Source organism: Oxyura jamaicensis, chromosome 1 (genome assembly GCF_011077185.1).
Source record: "Oxyura jamaicensis isolate SHBP4307 breed ruddy duck chromosome 1, BPBGC_Ojam_1.0, whole genome shotgun sequence".
In the NCBI taxonomy this organism is placed as follows: domain Eukaryota; kingdom Metazoa; phylum Chordata; class Aves; order Anseriformes; family Anatidae; genus Oxyura; species Oxyura jamaicensis.
Genome location: NC_048893.1, coordinates 66,850,058 through 66,877,438, shown reverse-complemented (window position 1 = coordinate 66,877,438; position 27,381 = coordinate 66,850,058). Strand labels below are relative to the sequence as shown.

Genomic DNA, 27,381 nt, shown 5'->3' with positions numbered 1-27,381 from the left:
GGAAAACTGTTTTAATGTCAAAATTTTTGTTTGCAACAAGGTATGTAATTTTTGTTATATGTTGCACTGATACACCTCATAAAGGTGTATCACAACAATGTACAGTACCTCAGAATATTGTTTCTTGGTACTATAATTGTGATTAAATCTCATGCTGCACACCAAAATTAAGAAAGAACACACCAAAGCAAAAAAAAAAAAAATTTCTTCTGAAACTACCATGAAATTTCATAACTGTTCTGGTCCAAGACACCTGCATCATTAAAGAAACAATAATGCTCCTTTGAAAATTGTTTTTATAAGATTTACTATTGCAATACAAATAGTTGTAGGCACGATTCTGGATGCTAATTGTATCCAAATATGCCCACTATAAAAATATTTGCATTTTTTAATGGACTCATCAAATTGTTGACATGATAGAAAGCTCAGCCCACTCCCTAGATGTTGTAGGTGTGGAACATCATTAAGAATGGACCCAAGTCAGCAAGTGAAAACTACTCAGTTTGGATGTTTCTGTTAGTCAAGAAGTGTTAATGCTTCTCAAACTAAATGAGACAGCTTGCCTACCATCTCTTTAGAAAATTACTAAGTTTTAAAAATATCTTTGAAATTACCTTGATATGCTGAGAATGTGCTGAGGTTCATTATGAAATGGTAATGATGTATTTTCTGAATTAAAAAAAAAAAAATCTGGAGTGATAGGTCAACAAAAAGGAGCTGCATTCAGGACAGACTCCTACATTTCAGGCTCCACATTAACCAAAAACTTCTGAGTGAACTGCATATAGGCTGATAAAATGTGAAAGAATGCTGTCAGCTAGTTTCAGGCCTCAAAGGAAAGCTTTGTTAAGAGAAGTACATTTAATATAAAATTTGTATGGAGGGAAATGTTTCCAATGTTTTTGCTATTTTAGTTGCAATGGAAAATGCTTTAAATTTTAATCTCACTGTGTAGCATAAAAAGCAAATGCAGTAACATACTGTCACTTCATGAGAATGGGAAAGTGGAACTGCCTACAATGAGCTTGCCATGCAACCTGCCTGGATTTACTATGCAGTCTGAATGCAGTCTATACACATGGCACTGCTGAGGAGGAGGAACATCAGACTGAGCCCTTCCGGGATCTCTGCGGGCTGGACTGCAGAGTCCTCGCTGTACTTTCAATTATAAGTAGAAATGGCCATGTGAGACATCCTTCAACCAGAGACAGAGTTTGTCTCAGCCGCAGCAATGCTCCTCTTGCAGAGTGGCAACAAAAGGTGGTTCTGATCCTCACAGGTAGACCTAGGAGGCATGAAATATCTGGTTCTCCCTGACAGCCCTACCTGGCACAGGCTGTCCCTGTGAGACTACAGAGTGCTCTAGTCTGCACCGTGAGCTGCTAGGGTGGCACAGTGGGCAATGACAGGCAGGACACTGGGACAGGCTCCTTGGTGTAGTCGGTGTAGCAAGGCTGAATGCCCATGGGTTTGGGGATAGAAAAACTGCCCCTCTCACTCTTTTTAACTGGCTTTTAGAAAGCTTTGGAAGTTATAGTTTGGAACAGCTGGCATGACAGTCATGCCAGGTGCTTTTCAGTTTTTTTTACTGTGCCTATTTCACCAAATTGCATATGAATAAAAAAGTTAGCTTTCCTGTAAGCAGGAAACCAGCTTTACAGTAAGCAATTACATACTTTAGAAGAAATCTATGATTTGATTATTTAAGTGACACTAATTCTACTGTATAAACATGCAATTTCTTTGCCAATATATGAAAGTTATCATCTTCAGCTTTTGTTTTAAGTCACAACAGCCATGAACCATGGTAATGAACAACTTTGTATCTATGGACAGAAAGAGGCTTTAAGTTTTGAACAATGCCACACCTTGACATGTGGGGTGGGTGTCTTTCATATGATCCCAATAAACAGTTTCTAAAATGACCTTGCTCCAGCTGAATTTGCAATATCATCAGGATGTGGGGACAGAAGATAGACTGTAGACAGCTGAATTAGTATGTGGATAAAACAAATACCTACCACCTGCCAGAATTTCAAAATGAGGACAGCTAAATCCTGAAATCTACATTTAGTAATAATATTGACCTCCTATTTATACAATCAGATCAAATGGAGGCGAGTTATACATGGCCATGCAGCAAATCAGCAGGACAGCCAGGACTGGAATTCAAGTATTTTTGGCTCCAGAAAGAGAAGCACTGTCAACCTACAGGAGTCTAATGACATTTTAATCACAAGTGAGGGACAGTTGCTTCTCCTTAGGTAGCCATGGCACACTTCCCAGATTTGCTCTTAATTGTGCAAATTAGCTTTGATGCACAGTGTTGGCGGGAGCTGTGGTGGCTCCTGGAGCAGGTCCCCTTGTCCACCTCCATCAGGCTTCCTGGGGCAATTCACATCACCGCAGGCCAGCAGCCCCTCTGCTCTGAAGGCAGCTGCAGTAACACCCATGGACTGGTACAGCCCAGGTGTATTTACTCATGTTTCCCCCATGCCCAAGCTTCATAGGTAGGATGGAGGGAATTCCCTCTTGTTCTGGCAAAGCACACATGGTCTTGTTTTGGAGGTTTACTCATTTTGGGTGTGTGCATGCATGCAGGCAGTCCAGAGACAGAGGACAGTGAGAGTGAGGGCTTGTAGCATGCCTCATGGCAAATGCGACACATACGAGCAAGAAACCACTGCAGTTTATTGCCACTTTTCATGGTGAGAATTTAAACTCAAATCGTTCAGATTCATTTTAAATCAAGGTTGGTATATTATTCTTTTTTTTTTTATTATTATTCTTTTTTTTTTTTTCATTTTTTTTTCTGTGTTCTTTCTTTTCTTCACAACCATCATTTTTTAATGCAATGTTATACCAGTGTGGATGCAACAAATGCTGTAATCCAAATAGAGGAACAAGAGAAAAAAGGAGTGCTTGTTAAAAGCAACTCCAAAACATTCAGCGTAGTTCACTCTACTGTTGGTCCTCCTGGACCTTCACGTTTTACTCTCACACATATGAGTAAAAATAAAAAATAAAATGCACTTTTGCAAGGTTGATAATTTGCTGTGGGCAGTCGTAAGCAATAAAAGTACAAAACTAAAAATAAAAATACCCCAGAGAAGCACATTTCAGAATTTTCTCAGTCTTGAACATGGAGAGAAATTAATATACAGTTTCCTTCCAGCCATTTGGCTTTAATAAAAACTTATGAATTCATAAAAAAGGCTAGTACATTTCTGTACACAGCATTTTGGACAGTAACTAACTTAAAAGACAGCTGACTTATATTTTTAGTTGTTTTTCTTCCCTGGGGCTTCTTCTGCCTCAGTCTACCAGCCTTGGACAGAAAATGCATACAGAATGATATCGCATATGGAGGAAAAGAGCTGCTAACAGCACAAGCTTCGGGTTTGAAATGTCCAAGTTCAATGGAGCCATATGTCCCCACTGCGATTAGCAGTTCCTCATGAAAAAGATTGAGTATCTGTGAAGAAGGCTGTAAGTTTTGAGTAAAGGATATTAAAATTATCGTGGATTTTCTCTAATAGCAGTAGGATGATCCTTAACCACAATTAAACCCCCTCCCAGTGAATACTGTCTGACCGCAGCCAGGATTTTGGATTTTCTTGTATTCAAATGGGTCTAGTAATGATTAGAAACAATCGCCTAACTGTGTTGCTGGATGGTTCTTGTCCATAGATCATTTTAGATATTTTTAAATGAATGTTAAAATATAAACATATTTATTTTTTAAATAATGTTCAAATGTAAAGAAATTACTTCGGCCAGGTCAATTATCTTCATGTTGCTCTTTGATTGAAAAAAAAAAATAATAAAAAAATAAAAAAATATAACCAAAAAAATAAACCCTATTATCTTTCTGTTTCACTGCAACACTACAGGGAGGGAAATCTAAGTTGTTAGCAGCAGTTCTACTTGAGGAGCCTACTTACAGCAGTGCTGGAAGTCATCAATGTAAGTAGGTAACTTTAAAATCAGTGGGAAAAGAGAAAAAAAATCAAAATCCCAGGACTGGGTAACTAGGAGATAAAGACTCTTAGTCTCAGCTGACTAATTTATATTTCATTGTATCTTATCTATGAAACAGGGTGGAGTGATAATATTTTCTATGCCTTCTGCTTTGAAGCTTGCTCAAAGTACATTTGTAAATTGCCTTGAGATCTTTTGCTATATGTAATACTTACCATCTCCAATCCCACCTACTGTTTGAATCTCATCTCCCTTTACAAAAGAATATAGTTAATTCTGTTTCTCATTTTGTGGTAAACATTCCTCCATCCAAATGTTTCTCTGTTTAACTCCAGAGGCATAAGCACTTCAGTGGTAAGTGAAATAATTATATATGGCTGTGAATTGCTAGATTTTGACATAAAAAGAACTGGGCCTTTTATTATTGTGCTATCATTTAGGACAGTGACAGCCAATTTGGTTGTCCATTTTCAAATGCGGATTTGAATAACAGCATCCGTTCAATTAGTACTTTTTATGCTATTATATAAAGCTGAATTTAAAATGGTCTAGGTTTTGGTATGATGATGCTGGGGCTCATTTGGCTAACATTTAACAGTGATTATGGTATCAGACCAAACAGTGTGAATAATCCAAACACTTTCCTAAAGAGAAAGACACTTCTGAGAAAGCAGCAAAAGAGAAGATTGTCTCCATTTATGGTTCCACTTCTGATATATTCCTTCTGTTTGATAGGACTCATTATAACAGCTCTAAATGCTGTATTGTTATGCTATCTCAAGATTAGAAAACAAAAATCAAGCACATAAGAAATGATGGAAGAAAGTGAACAGTACTCACAATTTCATTGTAAGTAGGGTCAGTGCTTTTTGGAACTGTTCTTGTTTTCCTTCGACTGACCTCATCAGGGTCTGGCAGAAGATAAAATTCAGCATGTGCACTTGGGGCAGAGCCATCTGGGAGGCGCTGAAAAACAAAATGGTCATAAATATGAATACCTCTGCTATAGCAAAGAAAACAAATAAAGAAATACCAAATGAAATCTGGACTATAAGCAGAGATAGAAACATATTGCATTCTCAATATTCTCTTGGCTAAATCAGAGTGCTAATGCAGTAAACAACAGGCATTCTTTAGAATTCAGCTTCATATTGAATCAGGAAAAATAAATCTAATAATACAAGGACAATGCAAAATTGCCTATCTTTAATATTTTACATTCTGGTGGAAAAAAATCCTTATGCCTTAATCTGCTTTAACTCAATTTAAACTGAAACAAAGTCTAGTCCTTCCAATTTCCAGAGTAATATATAGAAACTGGATTCCAGGTGGTATTCTATTGATTTTAACCCTTAAATAGCAGTGCTGATGCTGGGGAGAACTGTTTGTTTCTAAGGGTATTTCATAAAGCATATTACTACAGGGAAGCCAAGAGCATTTCCTGCAGCAGTAAGGGCAGGATAAGGAGCAGGATTCTTATAATAACAGTCCGTCCCATCTCTCCCATCAAATAGCTGCAACCTCTCTTTAATTTTCAAGCTCAAATTACTTAGTGATATTCCAGATATTCCAGTTTATGGTAGCTACTCCAGATCAAAGCCAATCTATTTGCCAGGCTCAGTCATAAGTTACTGCTGGTGGGTGGACAGCTTTTGGATAACCTCTGAACAGCTGTAAGCTAAAGCAATATTTCAGTTACTCAGAAAACATATTGGTAGTATGAGAGGCTTTAAAAGAACATGCAAGGAATACAATGATGAATAAACATGGAAGTGGTATCTTCCCAGTATATGTCACTTAGTTCTTAGCTTATAATTAAGCAGAAACTTTTGTGTTGGTAAAATATGTTACAATCAGAAAACACAAAGTGGGCATAAATGTGTGAGTATTTATCTACATATTGGTAATTTCAGTAGTACTATCAGTATTTTAGGCAGCAGGTTTACCTGACAGCTCATAGGCAATCCAGAGACAGGATGCAAATGAAAATGCAGGCAAATAGAAGAGATCTTGAGATATATGGAACACATGAATCCAGAGCATTCCCCATGCAGTTTCTCTAAACTACAATTTCCCATTGTAGTTTTATCTGGCTCAGAATAAAATGGTTTCTCAGATTTTGATTATTCACAGTATGCTACCAGAAATATGGGTCTTTCTACAGGCATTATCCCCATCATACTCATGATAGGAGAAAGCACTGTTGTCCTAGCAATAAATAACTTCTCTTTTGGGAAGAAAAACAGTGCTTGCATGTGTGAGAAACCAGTTCTTGCATAACAAATCTCTGATTTTTGTTATCTGAATTGATCCTTCAAGGCAGATGATATGGTCAACTGGAAAGCTTAATACTGCTGTGGTTAATACTATATGCTCAAATCATCACATATTGTCAGTGCTATGTGAATGATTAATGATCTTGACACTAAGCTCTCCAAAATATATCTGATGTAAAATATACATGGGATTTAGTTAGGTGAGATTCAACTGCCAAAATATGAATGACATTAAATGGCATTTTCCTAGGACAAAGTGCCATATCGTTAACAAAGGACTCATAATTTACGCTATCAATCTCTATTGATCTAAGACTATATTAACATTTCAGTTAAGAATGATAAAAACAGTAAATTGAACAGTCTGTTAAAAATCAGGAAGGAAAAAGATATTTGGCATATTACCAAAACCAGGATGCTAACTGTAATCAAGCTCTTCCCTCTTCTGTGAATAAAGCTTCACTGTAACTTGAAGGTCGACAGATTTTGGTCCTTTCAGACACAAAAAGGAATATGCTTTAAAAAAAGAAAGGAGTCATTCTTACCAACTCAACTGCTGTGACCCAGCACAAGGATCTTCACTATCTCAAGTATGGAAATGCAATATAGACAGAGTCTTGTAAAATGTCAGGCTTTATAAATCATCTCAGCAGTGCATTGCCTAATCAGGGACCACGTCAGAGCTAATATTGGATGTTGAGGTAAGCAGCAGCTGAAAAAGGTACTGGGCTGAGAAACTCAGATGGCAGGTAAGAGACTACAAAGATAACAGAGAGAATACCTGCATCTGTTCAATTCCACTCCCCTTTGAGCTGCTGAGATAGCACAGGGTACAGTTAGTTGCCTGTACTGTGCCCCACTGCATCCCTGAAGACAACAATGCAGATCAGATCATGCATAGCAGTAGTCTCCATATCAAACAGGCTCAGCCTGGCAGTCACCTACCGGGTAAAGAACCCAAGCTGGTTGCTGTGAGATTGTTTAACAGGATCTGGGTACCAGTAGTGTACACAATGAGATGAAAAAAAAGATGAATTTGTTGCTATGCCCTGGATCCGCTCCTTGTACCCTGCTAGCAATTCTGGCACATTGGCCTTCAGCCAACTCATCTACCCCATCAGCTGATCCCTCCCAAAACTCAAGGAAGGCACTTTATAGTACCACTGTGGCCTCAAGAGAGGCCATGGAGAGAAAACTACTTCCTCACTATGCCTTTGAAAGCAGCTAAAGACGTTGAAAGGGGTGAGTAGGAGGAGAGGGTCAAGACAGAACATAAAAAAAAAAAAAAAAAAAAAAAGGAATATTTATATTTTAGCAATTCACAGAAGAAAAATCAGGGCAGAACAGTTGCCCTGTGATCTTTCAAAACTAAAAACAAAACCACTTCTCATGAATAGCCACAATCAGCAGTCAAACTCTTAGAGGTAATTTAAAGGGCAGCCACCTGAATTCCAACTACAAATCCTAGTTCTGTCTGCTTGTTTGGGCTTGTTTTTTTTTTTTTTTTTTTTTTTTTTTTTTTTTTTTTTTTTTTTTTTTGTTTTGTTTTTGTTTTTGTTTTTTTGTTTTTTTTGTTTGTGCTGATTTTCTTCTCAGATCTTTAAAGACAGAATTAGCCCAGCCAATGTTAGCTTTTTATAAGGCAGAAACTGTAGTTATTACAGCTGCAGCTTACAAAGGTTTTGCTTTTCCGTGCTAAGTTACATATGGACTACACTGTGTCACTCAGAGAAAGTGAAAGACAGTGCAGCAGCACTGATAGCTTTTCCACATTTATGGCTCATTTTAATTTAGTCAGGAGGCAACTACTATTTTATACAGGTTGCTGTGGTGCAAGGCTAATTTCTTCTGTGGATTTTTTTTCTAATTCTCTTTTGATGGATAATAAGCAAATCTGTCTCATCGCTATATTTAGCATTTGCTTTGGAGTTTTGAAGTGGTTTTGTTTGTTTGTTTTTCCTTTCCATAACTATTTGCTATAGTAGTATGTGTTTTTAAAATGCAAGGATAACTCTATTTTTAATATTAAGAAATATTTTGCAGTCCTTTCTTCACCATATAGAAGATAAATTTTCAGGACATGTCAAAGAAAAACAACAGAGTAAGGTAAAAGATAGGAAAACTGAGAGCTAGAGCTACTGGACAAAATGAAAGTTTGTTTTTCTCTTTTCATTTGGTGGGAGTAGCTAAAATGGGAGCCTTTTTAAACCCTGATTTTTTACTATATTTTTTTCACTGAAGATGGGCAAGAGAACAATTGAGATTTGAAAAACGTTCAGGAAATTAATTTTGGTGGGAGGAAGGAAGTTATTTATAGAGGAGGAAAGGTGGTATTAATTAATGCAAGTTACCTTTGATTTTTTTTTTTTTTTTTTTTTTTGTCAAGATGGTTGAAAGTGAAAAATGAGAAAAAGAACAGCAGCTGGAACTATCAAATCGTCAGGAGCCATCAATCTGTTTCACTCTAGGACAAAAAGTGAGAAAATATCTGCATGTCTAACACTACGAGAAGCTGATGAGATGATGTAAATTTGAGGCAAAAGTCACCAAAAGAGAAAATTTGATGTCACTTAAGAAGAGATGAGTTTTAGATAACTTTACAATAGATTATCCCCAATGTCTATTGCATTAACATCATAAAACTTTCCTTTAAATTCATACGAGTGAAACCCAGTATTCATGTTATGCTAAATTGCGTAGTTTAAATATGGCAAATTTTGAAGTAGTTGGACCTTTCATAATGTTAATAAAGAACCCATCATGAAGGAGAGTTGAGGATGCCTAGTAATGACTGAGGGAAAAAAGTCATTAAGATAATGTAATTCTTGTGGAAAAATTAATTGAATTTAATCCATTATTTCCCAGCTACAGTTATCATATGTAAAATTAAATTACACAGGACATAACCTATCTGCATGGGTTTCTGTAAGTAAATATCAATACTTTTTTTTTAGTTTTGGAAAATAAAATTGGAGTGAAAAACGGAACACACCCATAACAGATACGTGTCTGTCTTCGTTTTTCAGTATTGAGTTACAGATGTGGAGAGAAGCAGATGCACAGAAGAAATTCTCTCTGCTTATAGTCCAGATTTCATTTGGTATTTCTTTATTTGTTTTCTTTGCTATAGCAGAGGTATTCATATTTATGACCATTTTGTTTTTCAGCGCCTCCCAGATGGCTCTGCCCCAAGTGCACATGCTTCCTTATAAAAAGCTAACATTGGCTGGGCTAATTCTGTCTTTAAAGATCTGAGAAGAAAATCAGCACTAAAATAATGACATTATCAAGCAAAAGACTCCTTCAAAACTACAATAATATTATGTAAACCTTAAGGACAAACCTTGTGAATGAGAGCTTGTGTTTTTACTTCATAAATCTTAACATGGGACTCTTCCTTGTTCTTCCCTTGAGATTTGCAAATCCCAAAGCACTGAATACCTGTAGTCTACTCTGCTACTACACTATTAATTTTTCTGCCACAAAATATTTTCAAACAATTTAAAAGAAAATTCAAAAGAAAATCATATTTGCAATAACTAGCAAACAAATACAAAAGAAGATAATACAGTACATTGCTATGGTGCACTCTGCATGCTCTGTTATTGGCAAAACAAAAAGAAAAGCAAGCAGACAGTAATTGCACAATGTATTTTTTCACAATCATTTTTTTTTTTTTTCACCTCAAATTTGAAAACATTTAACTGCTGCTCTGCAGAATAAGTTTTATTATATTTTCTGGTGCTGAATTTATTGCCCTCTTCTCTGTCAGCAACTTCGTTTCTATTTCTAACTTCATTTTTATCTCCTGCAGACATCCAGGTATGTACATGAACAGAGATATTTTGTAACAGAGGACACTGGCATGGAGGTTGCTGGCAAAGCAACAACAACAATAAAAAAGAAATGTAATTGATCTCAATTTAATGCTGGTGAGTAAAAATGATATGTTGTTTCAGAAGAATATATATGATGTTTCAGGGAAATTCTTGAATGCATTTTTTAAACAGTATTTTTCTACTTTTCTGAAACCTGGTAGCGTCAGTGGTGTCAGTGAAGCAAACCTCCAGATGGGCTTTGTCACTTACTATGATAAAAATGCAAAGGTGCTGTATCTGTGTCTCTGATTTGAATCTCCAAAAATAGCTTATGCATATCTTGTAGTCCAATACCTTCAACATCCTCATCAACCTACCCGTTCTGTGTGCTTGTCAGTGGCACCAAATGGGCAAACTGTGCCTAATGTAAGTGCTGTTAATTCAAGAAACAAACAAACAAACAAACAAACAAAAATGGTTTTGTTAACTGTAGTTTGTTCCAGCCCTCTTTCCCTCAAATGAAATTAGGCATTTTGGAAAAAAAAATAAAAAAAAAAGTAAAGGATTTCTGTTTCAGCTTTGTAGGAGAGTAGCATGGAAATGGACTTGTGCAGTCTAGCTCTTAATAAAAGATGATATGCTGTATTTCTAGCAGGGAGACCTACAGCTACTCTGGCTAAAATAGGGACTAGAGCTGTCCTGGGTCACAAAATCTGAAGAATGAACCAGCCATCAAGCCAACACTCTCCAAGGTCTCATGGCTGTCAAATAAGAAAACAATAACCCCCAGTCACTGAGGCAGAAGGAATCTTCACATCTATGAGCCAGAAATTCAGACACCAGTTCTGGGCAAAAATGTTGAGATGTTGACATATCCAAGGGTATAATGAGCAACATATGTAAGTACCCAGAAAAGTCTGAGCAGGTTTCTGTAATTCTGTTAAGGAGGTAGGCGAGAGACAGATTCATCTTAATGTATTATAGACAACTCCAGGTGGACTTAGTTAAATTGCCCATGCATTGGTGTCTGGCATGATTTGAGATAAAGGAGGCGCTTCAAATATCTGCATAAATGGTCAGGTAAGACACAGGCTTTATGTGAAGCCCTCTTCTGCAGCAGCAGCTGGAGGCCAGATGAGACATGTTAATTTGTCTCCTGTACATTCAGGAAAATGAATTGGGCCTTAAATCTCCTCTGATCAAGACGGAAGCTTAATTGTTTAGGTTAGTCTCCAGTTTCTAAAATATTGGTGCCTCACATAACCTCAGGTGCCAGATGATATGTATGGAGCAGAATATATAACATAGGCTTCATGGAAAACTGGCACCCTTCGAGCAGCATTGGAGAAGAATGAAGATACTTCATGGAACTCAAAATAACCATGATCAGACAAATAAACTCTGTCACATCATATATGTATGTGTTTTAATTTCAAAATGAATCCAGATTAAATAGGCCAAGGCACACAAGCATTGTTGTTATTATTATTATTATTTAATTAACAAGTATTCGTCAAGTATTCGTTAAACATTTAACAAAAGAGTTTTTTTTTTTTTTTTTTTTTTTCAGGGCTACCCAAGAACACATCTGAACTTCTGATCTGCTGATCTGCTTCAGGAGTTTGAGAGGAAAACCCACCTAACTCCACTTAGAATTAAGTGAATAAAATGAAAACTTTCCTGTGATACGCAGAAGGTCACAAGGTCATCCAAGGTTTCTAAGCCTTTATTTCTATAAAGCTCTGAAACCAGCTGAACACTTTCAGAAAGATGAAGAAAAGAACTGAGATGTAGGTAGTGCTCAGTTTGAAAAGAGCGACTTCTTGTACTGATGATCCAAAAAGAGATGTATACTAGGATAGTCACAGTCCCGAATGAAATGGGGAAGAGTCTGTATAACCATGTGACTATAACTTTCAGGTAAAATAGGCTCATGTCTTTTAGCGACCATAGACAATAGCAGAGGAGGAGGGCTACAAATTAGTTCCAGCAAGTCATGATACAATTTAATTGCATCTCCTACTGTTTCTGAGTGAACAAAAAAGAAAAAGATGATTTAGAATGACTTGTGTCCCTACCAGCCCACTCAAAGCTTATGTCTAGCTCCTGAGGCTCTGACACTCCTCTAATACTCCTTGTAATTCCAATGCTCAGCACTAGATTACTGGGTGCAGACATAACCCAATGTGGGTATCAAAAACTTCTCAGGATTGCAAAAATAATATAAAAGAATGTATATATAACTTCTGAATAACCAGAAGTTCAAATGTACTGCTCACAGTAAGATTTGAGCAAGAATAACATACAATTTTATTTTATTTTTTCCTGAAAGAAGGAAGTGACAAGATATACTCTTTTTGTCACATATTATTTTTCTATCTTCATCTAGTCACAGATCACAAGTGAATGTAAAAGGAATAAAGAAATTGTGACTACATTCTCTGTGCTTTCACCCTGCAGTTTCTTAATTGGTTAAAGAAAAAGTCTGTATGTGCCTGATCTAGACTACTTCTAATTTCTGAAACTGTACAGAGCTCCCTCTGCTTTTCTTTAGGAGATTTTTCTACAGCTTGTCCCCTTCTTTTGTAAGAAAGAATTTTGTTATATGATGCATGAAATTTCTCCTTCTTAATTATCATTCATTACTTCTAGGTACACTCACGCTCAACATCCTAAATAATTCTTCTTGAATGTTGCTGTGTTCTCCCTTAAATATTTGGCAATTGACTTGTGTACTTGTTAGTTAGTTCTCAGCTAAGTTAAGTTTAAGTAACAATAAATCACTCCTGGAGAATCAATCGTTCCCAAACAACCCTACTGAGAACTCTTCTTTGAACTTGTATTCTAGTTCTTAAGAAGCTTCCAGAGAGCTATATTCTAGCATGAAAGCCTTATAAAGATGAACTTACTTTCTGCACCATGAAACAAGGATCTGGCCTTTCTCACTGGCATCTCTTATAGCAACATCATGTCTCACCATTTGCTTGTTTTATTTTCACATTACAATGGGAAATAGATCTGTAACGGAAATAGATCTGTAACTCCCTGAGGGAATAGTTTTCATTTGTCCAAGCTAGTTGTAGTGTTCTGTAAATTACTTTTATTCTCTTGATCATGCTCTGTTTCCACTATTATTTTTAAAGTTTTCCTCATTTGCAACAAATGGCAAATTTAATTTATGTTCACGTTCATCTCTCAGATTGCTCATACTGTTAAATAGAACTCACTGATCTTATTTTATTCAACACAGATCAGGTATGTAGGAAATTGCTTATTTAAAAATTAGCAGTTGGAATTTAGAGATGAGGTAGTACTGCGACTGTGATAGATGAAAGGGTTTAACAAGAAATAATAACACAACTTTCCATACAACATATTTGTCAAATGCCCTTAATAACAAATAAGATGGAATCCAAAAGTAACCGTTGTGTCACAGAAACAGAACTTATCTCTTTCCAGTTAAACTAGTGTTGAGTAATATCAGCCTTTGTTTATAAGTGTTCAGCTAATTTTCAGTCCAAAAGAGAACATCTATCTAAGCTAATTTGCATTCATTTTTAAAGTAAAAGCATTTTCTGTGAATATGAAATTAAATCCAATTTCTTTACAAGCTAAAGTTAGTACAAGAGCCTTCTTTTCATGTTTTTTTTTTTTTATTCCATTTTTCTGTGAAGGTCTAGGGAGAATTCCATCTGAATGTCTTACCCTCCTACATCAGCCAAACTGCTGATTTCATTCTGTTACCAATACTTTCTGAATAGCTTTTGTTCAGCTCAGAGGGATTTTTTCCACTTGTTTTACATCCTTGGACGACTGGCCAGACTTTGCTTACCTATGGAACTTCTCTACCCCTGTTGGCTAATCCATGGGTCTCAGTAAAGAAAGCAGGATACATTCATAGTACTCTGAAAGGATAATGTTGCTTTTTAATTAATTGGCAGACATTGAGTTGCTGGTAGGTAATATATTTTCCATTGAAATCTATATAATGCTGTTCATAATGTGTTAAAGTTAGTAGGCCCACAAGAGGAACAATGGGAACCAAATCTGATGGTTCAAAAATCCCCACCCCTTCCCCAGCTCAAGCTAGAGCCAAAGTCCAGCAAAGGCAGTGAAGCATCTACCTGTGCTGTAGTTGGGAACTTCCCTATAGCCTTGCACCTGCAGACTTAGAATTAGATTTCATTCTCTTGTTTTAGGGAAGACTTGTCTCTCACTTTTCCTCCCAAACTACTTCAACTATCAAGTTTCACAAATGTTTTTGGAAGCAATTTGTACTTGGATAGCATAGGACACAAAATGGAAAGAGGCTGGATGTCTGTGTAAGCTTAAAGCTGATTACTAATTCATCACCCACATATCAGCTACCCCAGAATCATTAATCACCAGGAGTGGTTCATGACAGCTTCAGAGTTTTTAAAACAGGACAGCTGGAAGTAGTTTTGGAAAGTACTATAGGAATTTATTTTAATTTCAGCAAGTTTCCCCCCTGTAAAATTGGTTCTGAATGCATCACCTACACGTTTTCCTGAATTTATTGGCATTTATTGGCATGAGGATCAGGATAAGTTGGCTTTGTTTCTCCTCCCCACTACCCCTGAGGAGTTATTCTGTCCACAAGGAGTAATGGGCAAAAATGTTTAGCAGCAAGGATTGAAAGTTTAACTGCTTATCTGGAAAAACAGGGCATGCCTGAAGTCATGGCAATGAAGTCAAAAGAAAACATACACTTCTTCTGAGCCAACACTCAACCAATGTTCCCTTCTGGTTGTCTATGGAGCACAAAAAGAAATATACTAACCAACCTTTTTGTTTGAACTTCAGAAATGGCTATTTCTTTTGCCTCTGGTGTCTTGTTCAATAGACAAGCAGGCCCAGCAGTGGTTAGCCTGTTTGTTTCTGGCTATGGAGTACTGAGCTAGCTCATAGTCTGCTCTGTGTAAGATTTATTATGATCTTGATATTCTGCATTTTTTGTGTTGGTTAATACATGGAAGTGAACTTGAACTGTTCAAAAACCTATGTGTCTCCAGTGTTCATAAATCCACCTCTGCAGCTTCTGCACAGATCTAGGAGTTTACATCTTTCAGGCCGCCTCTCAGGCATTCTTCCTAGCACTCCCTCTGTGCTTCTGTTACTGACTGCTGCCGTTCTTCTGGGTATTGTCCTGCCAAAGCTGGGTTGTTCTTGATCCTCCTTGACAAGCCCTTTCACATGCTAAAACCTCACCCTGGATCCTGTATCTTCCTCCCAAGACCACTTAGTGCATTTTGTGAGGTATGGCACTACTGAGTTTCTGTAAGAAGCTAGCCTTGATTCATCTCCTTCTGCTGCCACATCCTCCAAGACTCAGAGAAAAACTCTCCCAGTCTCTCCACATAACCTCTCCAGTTTATTGCTACACCAACGTTTCCTTCTTTCCCAGCTTCATTTTCGTAAGTCAATATTGCCTCAACCTCTTGTGCATGAAGTGCACAAGCACTGTCTGCATTTGAGGGGTGCACGTAATGGTCCAAGAGGCTGACTTAAAGTTATGTAATATACACGTATGAAAAATTACATTTTATTACTATTGCATCTTTTCTATCTTTGAAAATTGGATTTATTTATTTTTTCCTCAACAGTGATCTTGATGCCTTCAAATCATAAGTAGAAGCTGTGAGTCACCTGACTTACAGAATCTCAGAATTCAGTTAAAAGTATGAATTTCTAAGGGAAATCATGAGACTGAAACATTGATAACATCTTATAAGCCTTATATCTATTTAACAGAACTTCATTGTGCATACACAGCCTTAAAGTGCAGGCAAACATTTGCAACCCGTCTTATATCTCTCCCTTTTGAATGTTTTACCATGTGCATTGTTTGTCAAGATACAAGCATTTTTTTCAGTGGAAAAATAGAGTTTGTGCTTTACAGAAGGTTAGGTTAGATTAATGGTCCTTTGCAGTCTCAAAATCCATAAGGCTGTTCTACTCTATTGTTGTTTTTTGAGGTATTTCTAATAGAGTTTTCTTCAAGAAGGACTGGCTTTCATAACATGTAACTGAAATGTTGGTGTTGTTAGAAAAGAGATTTGGAAGCAGATCTAGGAATGACTGATTTGTATATATGCAGCAAATCTGGCACATGTGGATGCATCAGACCAAAAGTGCCTGCTCTGTGGAATCGATGTATATACCAACATTAGACAGTCATCTGGTATGTCTGCACCAGACCAATACTCTTTCAAATGCGATAGCATTTTCTACTATGACAACCCACATGAAAAATCCTGCAAAGCTAGCATTGCATTCTTTTGACTTCCTCCCTTAAAGAACCTGTGTGATATTGAGAACAGCTATAAACAACACCAGCTCCTTATGGATTAACTTGTACATCATGTATTAATATAAGGTTTGCACAACAGGATTGAGATCTATTAACATGCTGAGAACAAATACCCACAAATAATAAATTTTATTTACATGGATCAAAATTCTGTATCACAACTTCTGTCAGTTCTATGAGGCTACATTTGGGATTAATTTGACCCACTACAATTATTTTCACATCTGAACACATCATAAAATCTCTATAAATAGATAAATTAAATGGGGAAGAGTGGCACAAGAATTATTTACTACAAATTATGAAATAAAACAAGATGGCAAAGTAATCTCTGCACAGATGAACCACTAAAATATAATTAGTGAGACTCTGCAAGAGACTGAATATACCTGAAATAGCTTTAACATGTCTTGAATAAGATATGATCTTGGCATACTTTTTAAATCCCTGTTCATTTTTTTTTTTTTTTAAAAAAAAAAGGAAAAAGAAAGAAAGAAAGAAAGAAAGGAAAAAGAAAAGAGAGCATGTCAGAGAGATTGATCTGTACAACTAGAAAGCTGAGAAGACTACTAATGGCATAAAGAACATTTCTTTTATAGGTTGCTAGTCTGAAGGCAGTCCAGTATCACAGTACCCCAAAGCTCAACAATTTCATATTTCAGATCAGATTAAATGAAGGATGGCTGGCTTGCAGGAAGGAATCAGAAGCCCAGGATTTAAAAACATGGTTGCCTAAGTTAGGCTGCTAAAACAGTCACCTTATTTTCAAGCCATGAATCATAGCTAGTTTTACTGAATTGGACTCCTACCACTTCTCTGCAAACTCACTGAAAAGGATTTCATTTAAGTCACTGACCTTCCTGAGCTAGACGCTAACTTAAATTTGTATTGTCCCTTCCCATAAAGTGAACTGAACCCTGCATTTCAATTTATCTATACACAATCATCTATGTTGTAATTTATTTTCATTTAATTGTCATGTACTTTCTAAGTTGAAGAATACAGTTATGAACCTATACATTTAAAATGACAAAAACAAGGAGAATGACTGTTTCCAACATCTGTAGCTCTATTTGTGTACATCTCCACATTACCCACCTGAACTCACAGTAACAAATGAGCACAGCAAACATTTACATATTCCCCTCCCACAACATAGAAGTTTATCAAAGCCATTTAGCTTTAGAAAGTACAATAGGAAAAATAAAGAGGGTGTTATACTATATCCTGAAGGTAAAGTTCATATAAACTGGGCCAGCAGAGGCTGATCTCACCTGTCAGGATGGTACATAGGAAACAAAAGGCAAGTCTCTCAGGACAGAAAAGTTACAGGATTTTATAGAGTAAAATTAATATACTTGAAATGAATATCAGAAGCTGGAGTGGCCAATGAACAGCTGGAGCTACATAATCCTCATGTGACTTGTACGAATAATTAAATGTTTTGTTACTGGATGGCACTCACATACATTCCTCAGTTTGACCTGACGTAGGGAAACCTATTGTGATACAGTCTGAGATGGAGGCAGCTTCAGTGTATGGAACAAGAACCTGCATACAGAAGCACAAATCTTCCAGATAAACAAAGATAGCAAAGGATCTCTTTGCCACAGCTATTACTCAAGACCTGAGCAACAGGGAATTCAAGAGGAATCCAGGTGGCTGAACTCATGATGATATAGCAGACACACTGTCTCAGCTGAGGTACCCATCTAGATCTCTCGTGTTACTCTCAACAATTTAATCTGTCTTGTGCTGAGAGAGCTCTGCCAGCTCTCTCCTTGTATAGCCTGGCTCCAGAAATGTGCAGTATTTACCATTTAGCCTCATGACAGAGAGCTTGTTACAAGGGTGAGCATCATCACACGGAGACATTGCTTCTTTAAACACTCCACTACTCCCTCTGCTGACCTCTTTCCTGCTTGTAGACTCATCATGTTGGGTTGAAAGAAGGGTGTGGATAATCAATAGAACCAGACTGACATCCCTCAAAGAGTTATGATGCTGTATGAGGCCATATATCTAGATGGCATCAAAATGTGTCAGCTGAAAGGGACAAAAGAGGCATCAAAATTGTTTTTCTATATGGCCTGGAAAAGATCGTTGCCAGACATTAGGTTTCTAAATAAGTCCCATACTGAATGAGATCAAAGGAAGACAACAAGTATTAAATGTTGAAAAAAGCATCATCATAATTCTGAGTTAAAATTGCTTATATCAGAAATGGTGTTTTAGTATTAATATTTTCAAAGTACTCTGCACATTCAAAGACTTATGATTTATAGATTATGATGAAAATACTTACAATATTCCTCATGTGTTTCAGCATTATTGTCAGATGGGTGCCCTCATAAGATATGACTAATTGTACTCCAGGCTTATGATCAGTTGACTGAGGACCTAAAAAAGGTCAGTTTGATTTTTTAATGAACAGCTTAGTGGAAGTAAATATCTAAAATACTGCAGAATACATGAATTAATATATCCAACAAAATTATTTCCTGCTTAAATCAGTGATCAAATTAGAAAACACAATTAAAGAGTGTGATCAAGAAAGTGGTCTGATATAGTACTCATCTTCTTGCTTGTTTATACATTGACAGTGAAATTTTTGTTTTCTGACTGCCATCAATCTGAATTTCAGTGGAAAATTTGTGACTGAACTAAAAATAATTCTATATATTTTTAATTACTCTAGTTAGTATTGCTGCATTTAAATTTTTTTTTTTTTTCAGTTCCTACCACAAAACCAAACCAAACCAAAAAACACACACACACACAGGTTTCCAGACCAGTTCCAAAACAATAGTAGATTTACAATAACAACATCTATATCTAACAGATTTAAACTCTCCCTTCCTCATTCTGTATTTCTCCTGCTCCAGGCTGGTTTTCATACAACCCTCTCCTTTCACAGATTTTCTGCTAAAATGAATTTACACAGTCTGACTTCATTCCCACTGAAAATAAAATAAAATAAAAAATCAGTTTCCAAGCAAGAAGAATCAAGCTCGTAATATGGAATAAATGACTAAGCATATCCTGATCCTTCTTTCTGTTGGAGGCATTGAGCCAGCTGTCTTCACTGCCAAAAAGGTGTGTCCTTGAACTGGGACATGTGACTTACCTGTCCCACCGAGACAATGCAGACAATAAAAATGTTTTTTACCATGATATACCAGGTAACAGTGAAAACAATAACCTCTCATTGGTATCTCTCTGACCTTCTTATTCTGCAGTGCTAACCCTGAGCACGGGGGACATGAGACTTTTTGCACCACTTGGTCTGAGGCCCAGGGCTCTCACCACACTGTGATCATCAAAGGCAGCCCAGACACTGCCTGCATGAACTAGCCTGTTTTTACTTGCAGAAACAGGGTTTCCTTTAATTAGACCAAGGCTGTGTTGCATTCAGTATTTTATATTTACTCTACTTGAAAAAATAACTTAATCCTGCTAACCTTACAACAAAACAGCTATCTTGCAGGAGCTACGTTTTGTTCTGCCTTCCTCCCCATTAAAAATATAGCTGGGCTTGAAACCTCAAACAGAAAGGTGCTGCTCCCCTGCACATGTCTTGGGATCTGCCAGTAAAACATAATCCTACCACATGGCGAGACACAAGACAAAACAATACAATAGTAATTAATTCTTTAAATAGAAACATATCCTATTAAAAGTGGAGGGAATGAGAAAGGATGATGAGAATGAAAGAACTACCATCACACACTGGTGTTACGCAGTAGAAATAAGAGGTGTTTTAGAGAGCATCGGGACTATTCATCTTCAGTAGCGGACAGGATTTTCATAACTCCCTTGAAGTCTCAGCAGACACCTGTGCACTCTTTTACTCTCCCCATTTCTCTTTTGCACATGTGCACCAGCAACTGTTACAGCCAGGGTCATAAGGGCAAAAAATCAACCCCTCTCTCCTCAGCCTTTACTCTGTTAGTCAGCAGAGGAAGCAGCAAGAGGGAAGTTTTAAAGAATAAGCCATGTTGGCTACGTTTTTCTGAAGAAACCAAATGTGTAACCTCTTGAGTGAACAGAGCCTAAAATAACTGCTAAGCAGATAGAATTACAGTGCTGTAATGTACCACAGAGAACCAGAGAGCTAGTGTAATTGCCTTTTATCCTAAGGAAAGGAATTAAAATTAATTAAAAATAACAGTGGGTACACACAATTGCCATAAGATATTTTTCCAGGCAGTCTGAATATCAATACTTCTGAGTTGCTGTTGTTTGGACTGGAATTTTAGAAGATGAAGGCCTCTCCAGTTTCTTCCCTTTGGAGACTACAAAAATATATTTTTAATCATACCCTAATTAGAGAAGAGCCTGAAACAGACTCTTGAAGAATTGAAATGTTGTGAAGAAATCACTAAGCTAGGACTTAGAAGACTGAGATGCAGTCCTTCATTTGTTATTCTCCTTCATGAGCTGTGACAAATCACTTAGCTAGACTATACCTTATTTCATTTGTTGTATGCAAAGAAGGACAGTGAGGGATAAGGAAAGTGAGAAAAACTCCATGAAGCAGAAAATGCTGATTTTTTTTTTCCCCCAAGGGTAACAAAAAGCTCACAATCCCCATTGCCCCCTCTCGCTGCTCTGCAAAGCTGTTACCATTTTTAAAAAACCCTGTGGGGGCCTTTTCCTTTAAGTTTCAGCAGGAAACTTAGAATCCTAGGGCTTTCAACTCAGTGCAACACAAGGGGGTTGTGCTTTAATGCAAGGACACAATTCTCTTGAGGGGCTCTGTCAATTTTGTGAATTGGAGTGGGTCATCTTGAGCAGTTTAGCAAGGGCAGCAGACCTCATAAGCAAAATTACGTCATTAGAATTCAGTGAAACATTGTGCCTCTCTCTCCTACCACTACAGTCACTGCCTTTTTCTGCATTAGGTTTTATAGTGTGAGTGCTTATGTCCAGTGAAGGACTTCTGAAAATAATGAAAAGTGAAGGGGGGGTGGGGGGGGGGGGGGAGAATGCAATTCTAATTGACCTATGGCTATTACCGAAGTATTTGCTCCTGCTATGGGAATAAATTGAGCACTAATCAAAACACAAAAGCAAAAACAAAACCAGCCCTTAAATGAAGAAAAAGGGGGGAAAAACAATACAAGATATTTGGTAAATGTGGAAGAAACTTCTATTCCTTATATTTCATAATAAAAGACAGTTTCTGTTAGCTAGACTCAGATGTTATATTTTAGGTTCTCCCACATTCAGTTCTAAATCATAGTCTTTTTGAAGTCTAGGTGATTTTAGCTTTAAATAATAATAAAACAAACATACAATAATTACTTTCAGTCTATCCAGCTTGGGCAGATGGACTTGAGCTCAGACCCTGCATTTTTAGGAACTGTCATGCTCTACTTGCACTTCATTATATGTAAGCACCAACTGCCGGTCTGTTGTAGATATAGGATAAAGCTTCACTGACTTCCATGAAGCAAGATTTCCCTCCCAGGGGCTGATACTTCACTCACTGGTGTCAATGCAAAACCTGTCAAATATCAAATGAGGACCCTGGAGTTGGAGTGCCAACAGACAGAATGGCATTTGTAACATTTTTATAAATGACTCGTGTCTGTCTGCATGCCCCAGCACTTGGGAGTGAATGTCAGTTGCCAATTTCCACTACAGAGAAACTCAAACATTGTGCCAGTTTATACTCTTTTCCATCAAGAAGCATGAACGCTGGAAAAATGTGGGTCTATTCTTCTTTTTAAATGACAAAATTAAAGAAATCAGTTTTCGAATTAATTTCTATTGAAGGTGGAATGATCTTCAGAGCAATCAGTTATGTAGTTCTTTCATTATCTAAATGTTTTTTCTAGCCTGTTGGAGAACTACCTGCTCTAAATTCTGTATTTTGTGTGGTGTTTTCTTTAGCAGCATTTTAAAACAAGCTCTGCATTATGATTTGCACAATACATGAGAAATATAAACAGTGGGGATGATGCTACACAGAAAACTGATGAAATTAATAGGGAAACTATAATTTATTACACTGAATTTCACATGTAGATTGCAAAGCAATATGCAAACACTAATTAACAAAATGTCATAGCACTACCAGCAGGGAGTTAATATTATTCTGTCTTCTGTACCCTTGGATATGTCTTATACCTTCTTGGTGTTAGCCTGTTCTGACCAACCAAAGGGTACTGGAACCTGTTCCATTTTCCAGGACCAGAGCTGAACACTCCAAGCCAACCAGTTGCTTGCTTTAGCTACAGCTTGGGTTTTTGAGCCTCCAATGTACCTGACTGTAGATCACAGAATCACAGAATGGTTTGGATTGGAAGGAACCTTAAAGATGGTCTAATTCCAGCCCCCCTGCCATGGGCAGCAACACCTCCCACCAGATCAGGTTGCTCAAAGCCCCATCCAACCTGGACTTGAACACCTCCAGGAATGGGGCATCCACAGCTTCTCTGGGCAGCCTGCTCCAGTGCCTCACCACCCTCTGAGTGAAGAAAGTCTTCCTAATATATAATTTTAATCTACCCTTTGTTAGTTTAAAATCATTACTGCTTGTCCTATCACTACGCTCCCTTACAAAGAGTCCCTCTCCATGTTTCTTGTAGGCCCACTTTAGGTAACAGATGATTGTTGTAAGGTCTCCCCGAAGCCTTTTCTTCTCCAAAATGAACAACCCCAACTCCCTAAGCCTGTCCTCATAAGGAGATGTGCCCAGCCCTTTGATCATCTTCCTGGCCCTCTTCTGGACTCATTCTAATAGGTCCCTGGCCTTCTGGTGCTGGGACCCCCAGAGCTGAACACAGGGCTCCAGGTGGGGTCTTATGAGAGCAGAGCAGAGAGTGAGAACCCCCTCCCTTGCCCTGTTTGTCACATTGCTTTTGATGCGGCCCAGGATACGATTGGCTTTCTGGGCTGTAAGCACACAGTGCCGGATCATGTTGAGCTTCTCATCAACCAACACCCCCAGGTGTAACACCCACAGGTTGCTCTCTGCCCAGCCTGTATTTGTCCTTGGAATTACTCCAGCCCAGATGCTGAACCTTGCACTTGGCCTTGTTGAACTTCATGCGTTTCACACAGGCCCACCTCTTGAGCCTGTCAAGGTCCCTTTGGAAGGCATCTCTTCCCTCCAACATGTCAACCATACTACACAGCTTGGTGGCATTGGCAAACTTGCTGAGGGTGCACTTAATTGCACTGTCCACATCACTGACAAAGATGTTAAACAGAACCTGTTCCAATACCAACCCCTGAGGAACACAGGTATATTCACTGATTCTCTCCCTGCTCACATCCTGTAAATCAACAAGAGGTGCTTATGGCCAGCAAACCAGCCTAAACCCAAGTGAAATAGGAACACAATTTATGGCAGTTGCTTTACATCAAGAATGAGCAACTGCAGCAGATAGGAATGCTATATAACATGAGCAAAATAGCCTACTCTCCTGAGGGAGCATTCATGAAGAATGGGATTCTTCATGGAGTGGCGTACTGTACATTTGCTTTTTGGAATGCTTGGATCTTGCTTCAGAAGGTCACAGAGATATTTCCTCTACTGCTCTAAATAGACAAAAGCACACTGAAGTGCATGCAACACTGATAAAACCTGCCAGAACTGGACCTGGGTTGTGAACAGTTATAACCAATACCAAAGACTTCTTGCTTTCATAACTTTGCCAAAACAGGCTCAATTAATCATATTTTCATGAGATAAAAACTCCAGAGAAGAAAAATAAAATATATAGATTGATATAAAATAATTTTGATAGATTTTCTTTCTTCTTTTTATTTTTTAAGATTCTTTATAAATGTCTGTGAATCATTCCTAATATCTGCTCTCACTTCCTTGTAGTGTGTGTGGTGTAATGAAATGCTGACAATATTCAGTGTAATTCAGAATCCATCCCACTGGGAATATTGAATCAGTATTCATGTCAAAGTAAATTTAGCACTGATTTTTAGTCTCTTCATTGCTAGGAGCACAGTACAATTTCATAAATTTTAATTTTTATTTTACTTTAGTAAGTGTAATTACCTACAACATTTGTAAATTAAAGCTGTGTAAGCGAAGAATGCTATCTTGATCAAAATTCATAACCTGCTTCTGCTGGGCATTGGCTTTATTTTACATTGATCCTAACTAAAAGACAGATGATTTGCTTATGTAAAGGATGAGAGAGAAACCACAAGGTTCATGGAAAGCTGCAGCCCATATTAATCCTGCATTATTCTTCAAAACAGGCCAAAATTAAGGTGTTTATATGTTCATAAAACAATAAAATCTGTGGATGAAGGATGTATTGTTTTCATGGTAATTACCTTTTTCCTGCAGGCACAATGAATTTCCCACCCCAGTTCAAATATGGCATTTCTATAGGGCTTTCTTTCAAGTTAAGTGTTTCAGGGCACCCTCAGCAAAGACGAGCCCCCAGGGCCAACAGACAGTGCCCTGCCCAGCAACTCTTTGTATGCTACCTGGCAGCTTGGCATAATCACCAGCCTGCCTTAGCTGGACTTGTGTCTTCCTTTACTTATAGGACAGATCATAATAGGGCGGTGAATGTCATGCAATATAGCTCTAAGTGAGCGAGGTAGCTAGAGTATGGCAGAGATTGTGGTGGTTTTACCGTGCTAGGCAGTTGAACACCACAACCGCTCTCTCACTCCCCCTCCTCAGATGAGGAGGGGAAGAAGTAAAGGAAAGAACAACTCACGGGTTGAGATAAGGATAATTTAATTAAAGAGGGAAATATATATATATATATATTATTAAGGAAATATTATTAATTAAACAATTCAACTAAAGGGAAAAAAGGGAAAGGGGAAGAGGGAGGGGGAAAGGGAATAACTAAACAAAACAAGTAAAGGCTATGTGGAAGTGCAGAGGAAAGAAATTACTCTCTACTTCCCACAAATGAGCGATGCTTGACCACGTCCTTGAAGCAGGGCCTCAACGCACGCAGCCGGTGTTCGGGAGGAGGACAGACGTTTTCACAACGAGAGCCCACCCCTCCCCTCTTCTTCCTTTTTCCACCTTTTATTGCTGAGTGTGACATCATATGGTATGGAATATCCCTTTGGTTGGTTTAGGTCAGCTGCCCTGGTGATGTTTCTTTCTCACTTTTTTGCCCACCCCCTAGGAGGGTTAGAGAGAGTCCTGATGCTGTGCCAGCACTTCTCAGCAGCAGACACAACACTGGTGTGATACCACTGCTGTTCTAGCTACAAGTGCAGAGCGCAGCACTGTATGGGCTGCTGCAGGGAAAGTTAACATCCCAGCCAGACCCAGTACAGAGATCTAACTCCAAAAACAAGGGGTGAAACTTAGAGTAATGCATGAAAATTTTTCAAGTGAGTAATTAGTATGTGCATGGTTGGTAGGCTGACAGCTGCAATCAGCTGTGGACCAGGTTCAATCCCTTTCCTCACCAACCAGAAGTGGTGGCATACTCAAAGCAGCTCAGTCCATAATTCTTGATCTCTGTTTTTACAGTATCTAAACTCATTGTGTCCTGGTGTGGACCTTGGATCTACTGTATTCTATTAATAAATGTCAGCAACCAATTTCTAGGTCAAAGGGAGATATATATATATATACATATGTGTGTATATATATATTTCTGTTAAACAATGGTTTTGTCCTGGGCCTAGAATGAATGAGTCCAGACTTTAAAGGGCAGAGTTCCTGAGTAGGAAAATGATACCCTCTGTAACTACACTAATTAATCTCTCCTGACCAGGTTGTGACCTTTATGTAATGGGACCACTGAGTTCACAGTGAACCAGCAGATTGGGTTTTCTGTCACATAGCTTTCGTCAAATACCCACTAAACACATTCTTACCTTTCTTTCTTTTTTTTTTTTTTTTCATCCTGTTCTCTGATTTTCAAGTAATTGTCAACAAACTTAAGGATTCACCCTTCAGATTATACTGGTTTAGGACACCGCTGTAGGACTAATTTATTTTGGAACTTTGTTACAGTTCAATTCATGCTTTGCACAAGATATTTACACCCAGATTCTCTGTAATAACTAGGCACCTAAATCTAATTGAAGTGTCAAAATCTAAAGACCTCAGACTTAAACTCCCTCATGCCTCAGCTCACTCTCATCTCTGCGACATCGGTTAGAGAGTCTATAGAGAGCAGTAGCCCATGAACCCAGATATATGTCACATTTCTACTCTAAGTTGGATTTTCTGTGGTAAGATTCAGTTTTGAATATTTCAAACACCTAGGCCATTTCTGCATTATCCTCTCATTCTTTTGTACAAGTTAGAGCAACCATTAGTAATTTGCAATATTCATAATGGATTTAATATGATAATGGCATCCCTAATCAAATAAACTACACCGGGGGAGTTCTTCCAAAGGCTGAGAAGACAGAATGGGATTTATTTTGTTCTGATGAATTTTTAAAAAATGGTCACAGCAAAAGAGATAATAAAGCCCCTGTCTGTAGAGAGAATAAATTAACATAATGGACATGCAAACTAAATATGCTGAGCTAATCCACATTTCAGAAAGGAGTGCAAGAACTGGACATCTTTGAAACTTTCTGTCACTTGGAGCAAAAAACAACCAGATGAATTGTTTTGGTGCAGGGTGCAGCTGCAGGCTTCTTTATGAAATTTTATTTCACCTAAAAATTGACTATTGAAGTTTATTTTCAGTGTAGAACTAGTGCAGTGGAAGATAAGAAACATCCATGGTTTACATTATATGGTTTATGCTTTGGCTCTTAATTCTGCAATGCCAGAGATTAGATTAAATTAGGTGCTGCACAGAAGAGGAAAATGGTTAAGCATTTAGATAGGCTAAGGGAACAAAGCAGAATGTCATTTAGAAAGAAGTGTATTACCACTACCATTAATAATGTATGCCTAGGCATTAACATAATGTTCTGTTATTTACATGCTCCACTCATTGTAAAAATGACTAAAGTAATCCCTGATTTTCTTTTCCTGTCCAAGTATACATTG

General features: G+C 37.7%; 1 protein-coding gene across 6 annotated transcripts in view; it reads right to left on the bottom strand.

The window, feature by feature from the left end:
- Nucleotides 1-27,381, bottom strand: part of PIK3C2G (phosphatidylinositol-4-phosphate 3-kinase catalytic subunit type 2 gamma) — a 202,604-nt gene that overhangs the window by 5,594 nt on the left and 169,629 nt on the right. For 4 of the 6 annotated variants that reach the window (XR_004746201.1, XM_035310106.1, XM_035310126.1 and 1 more), the window contains 2 exons: nucleotides 18,715-18,809; nucleotides 4,825-4,950 (listed from right to left, as the gene is read on the bottom strand). Coding sequence is in view for 5 of the 6 variants with exons in the window: in XM_035310106.1 (XP_035165997.1) it covers nucleotides 4,825-4,950; nucleotides 18,715-18,809 (221 nt within the window). In the remaining variant the exon portion in view is untranslated. Of the gene's footprint in view, nucleotides 1-4,824; nucleotides 4,951-17,018; nucleotides 17,961-18,714; nucleotides 18,810-19,266; nucleotides 19,370-27,381 lie in introns of those variants that run through there. The other 2 variants (XM_035310137.1, XM_035310146.1) reach the window with 2 other exon arrangements.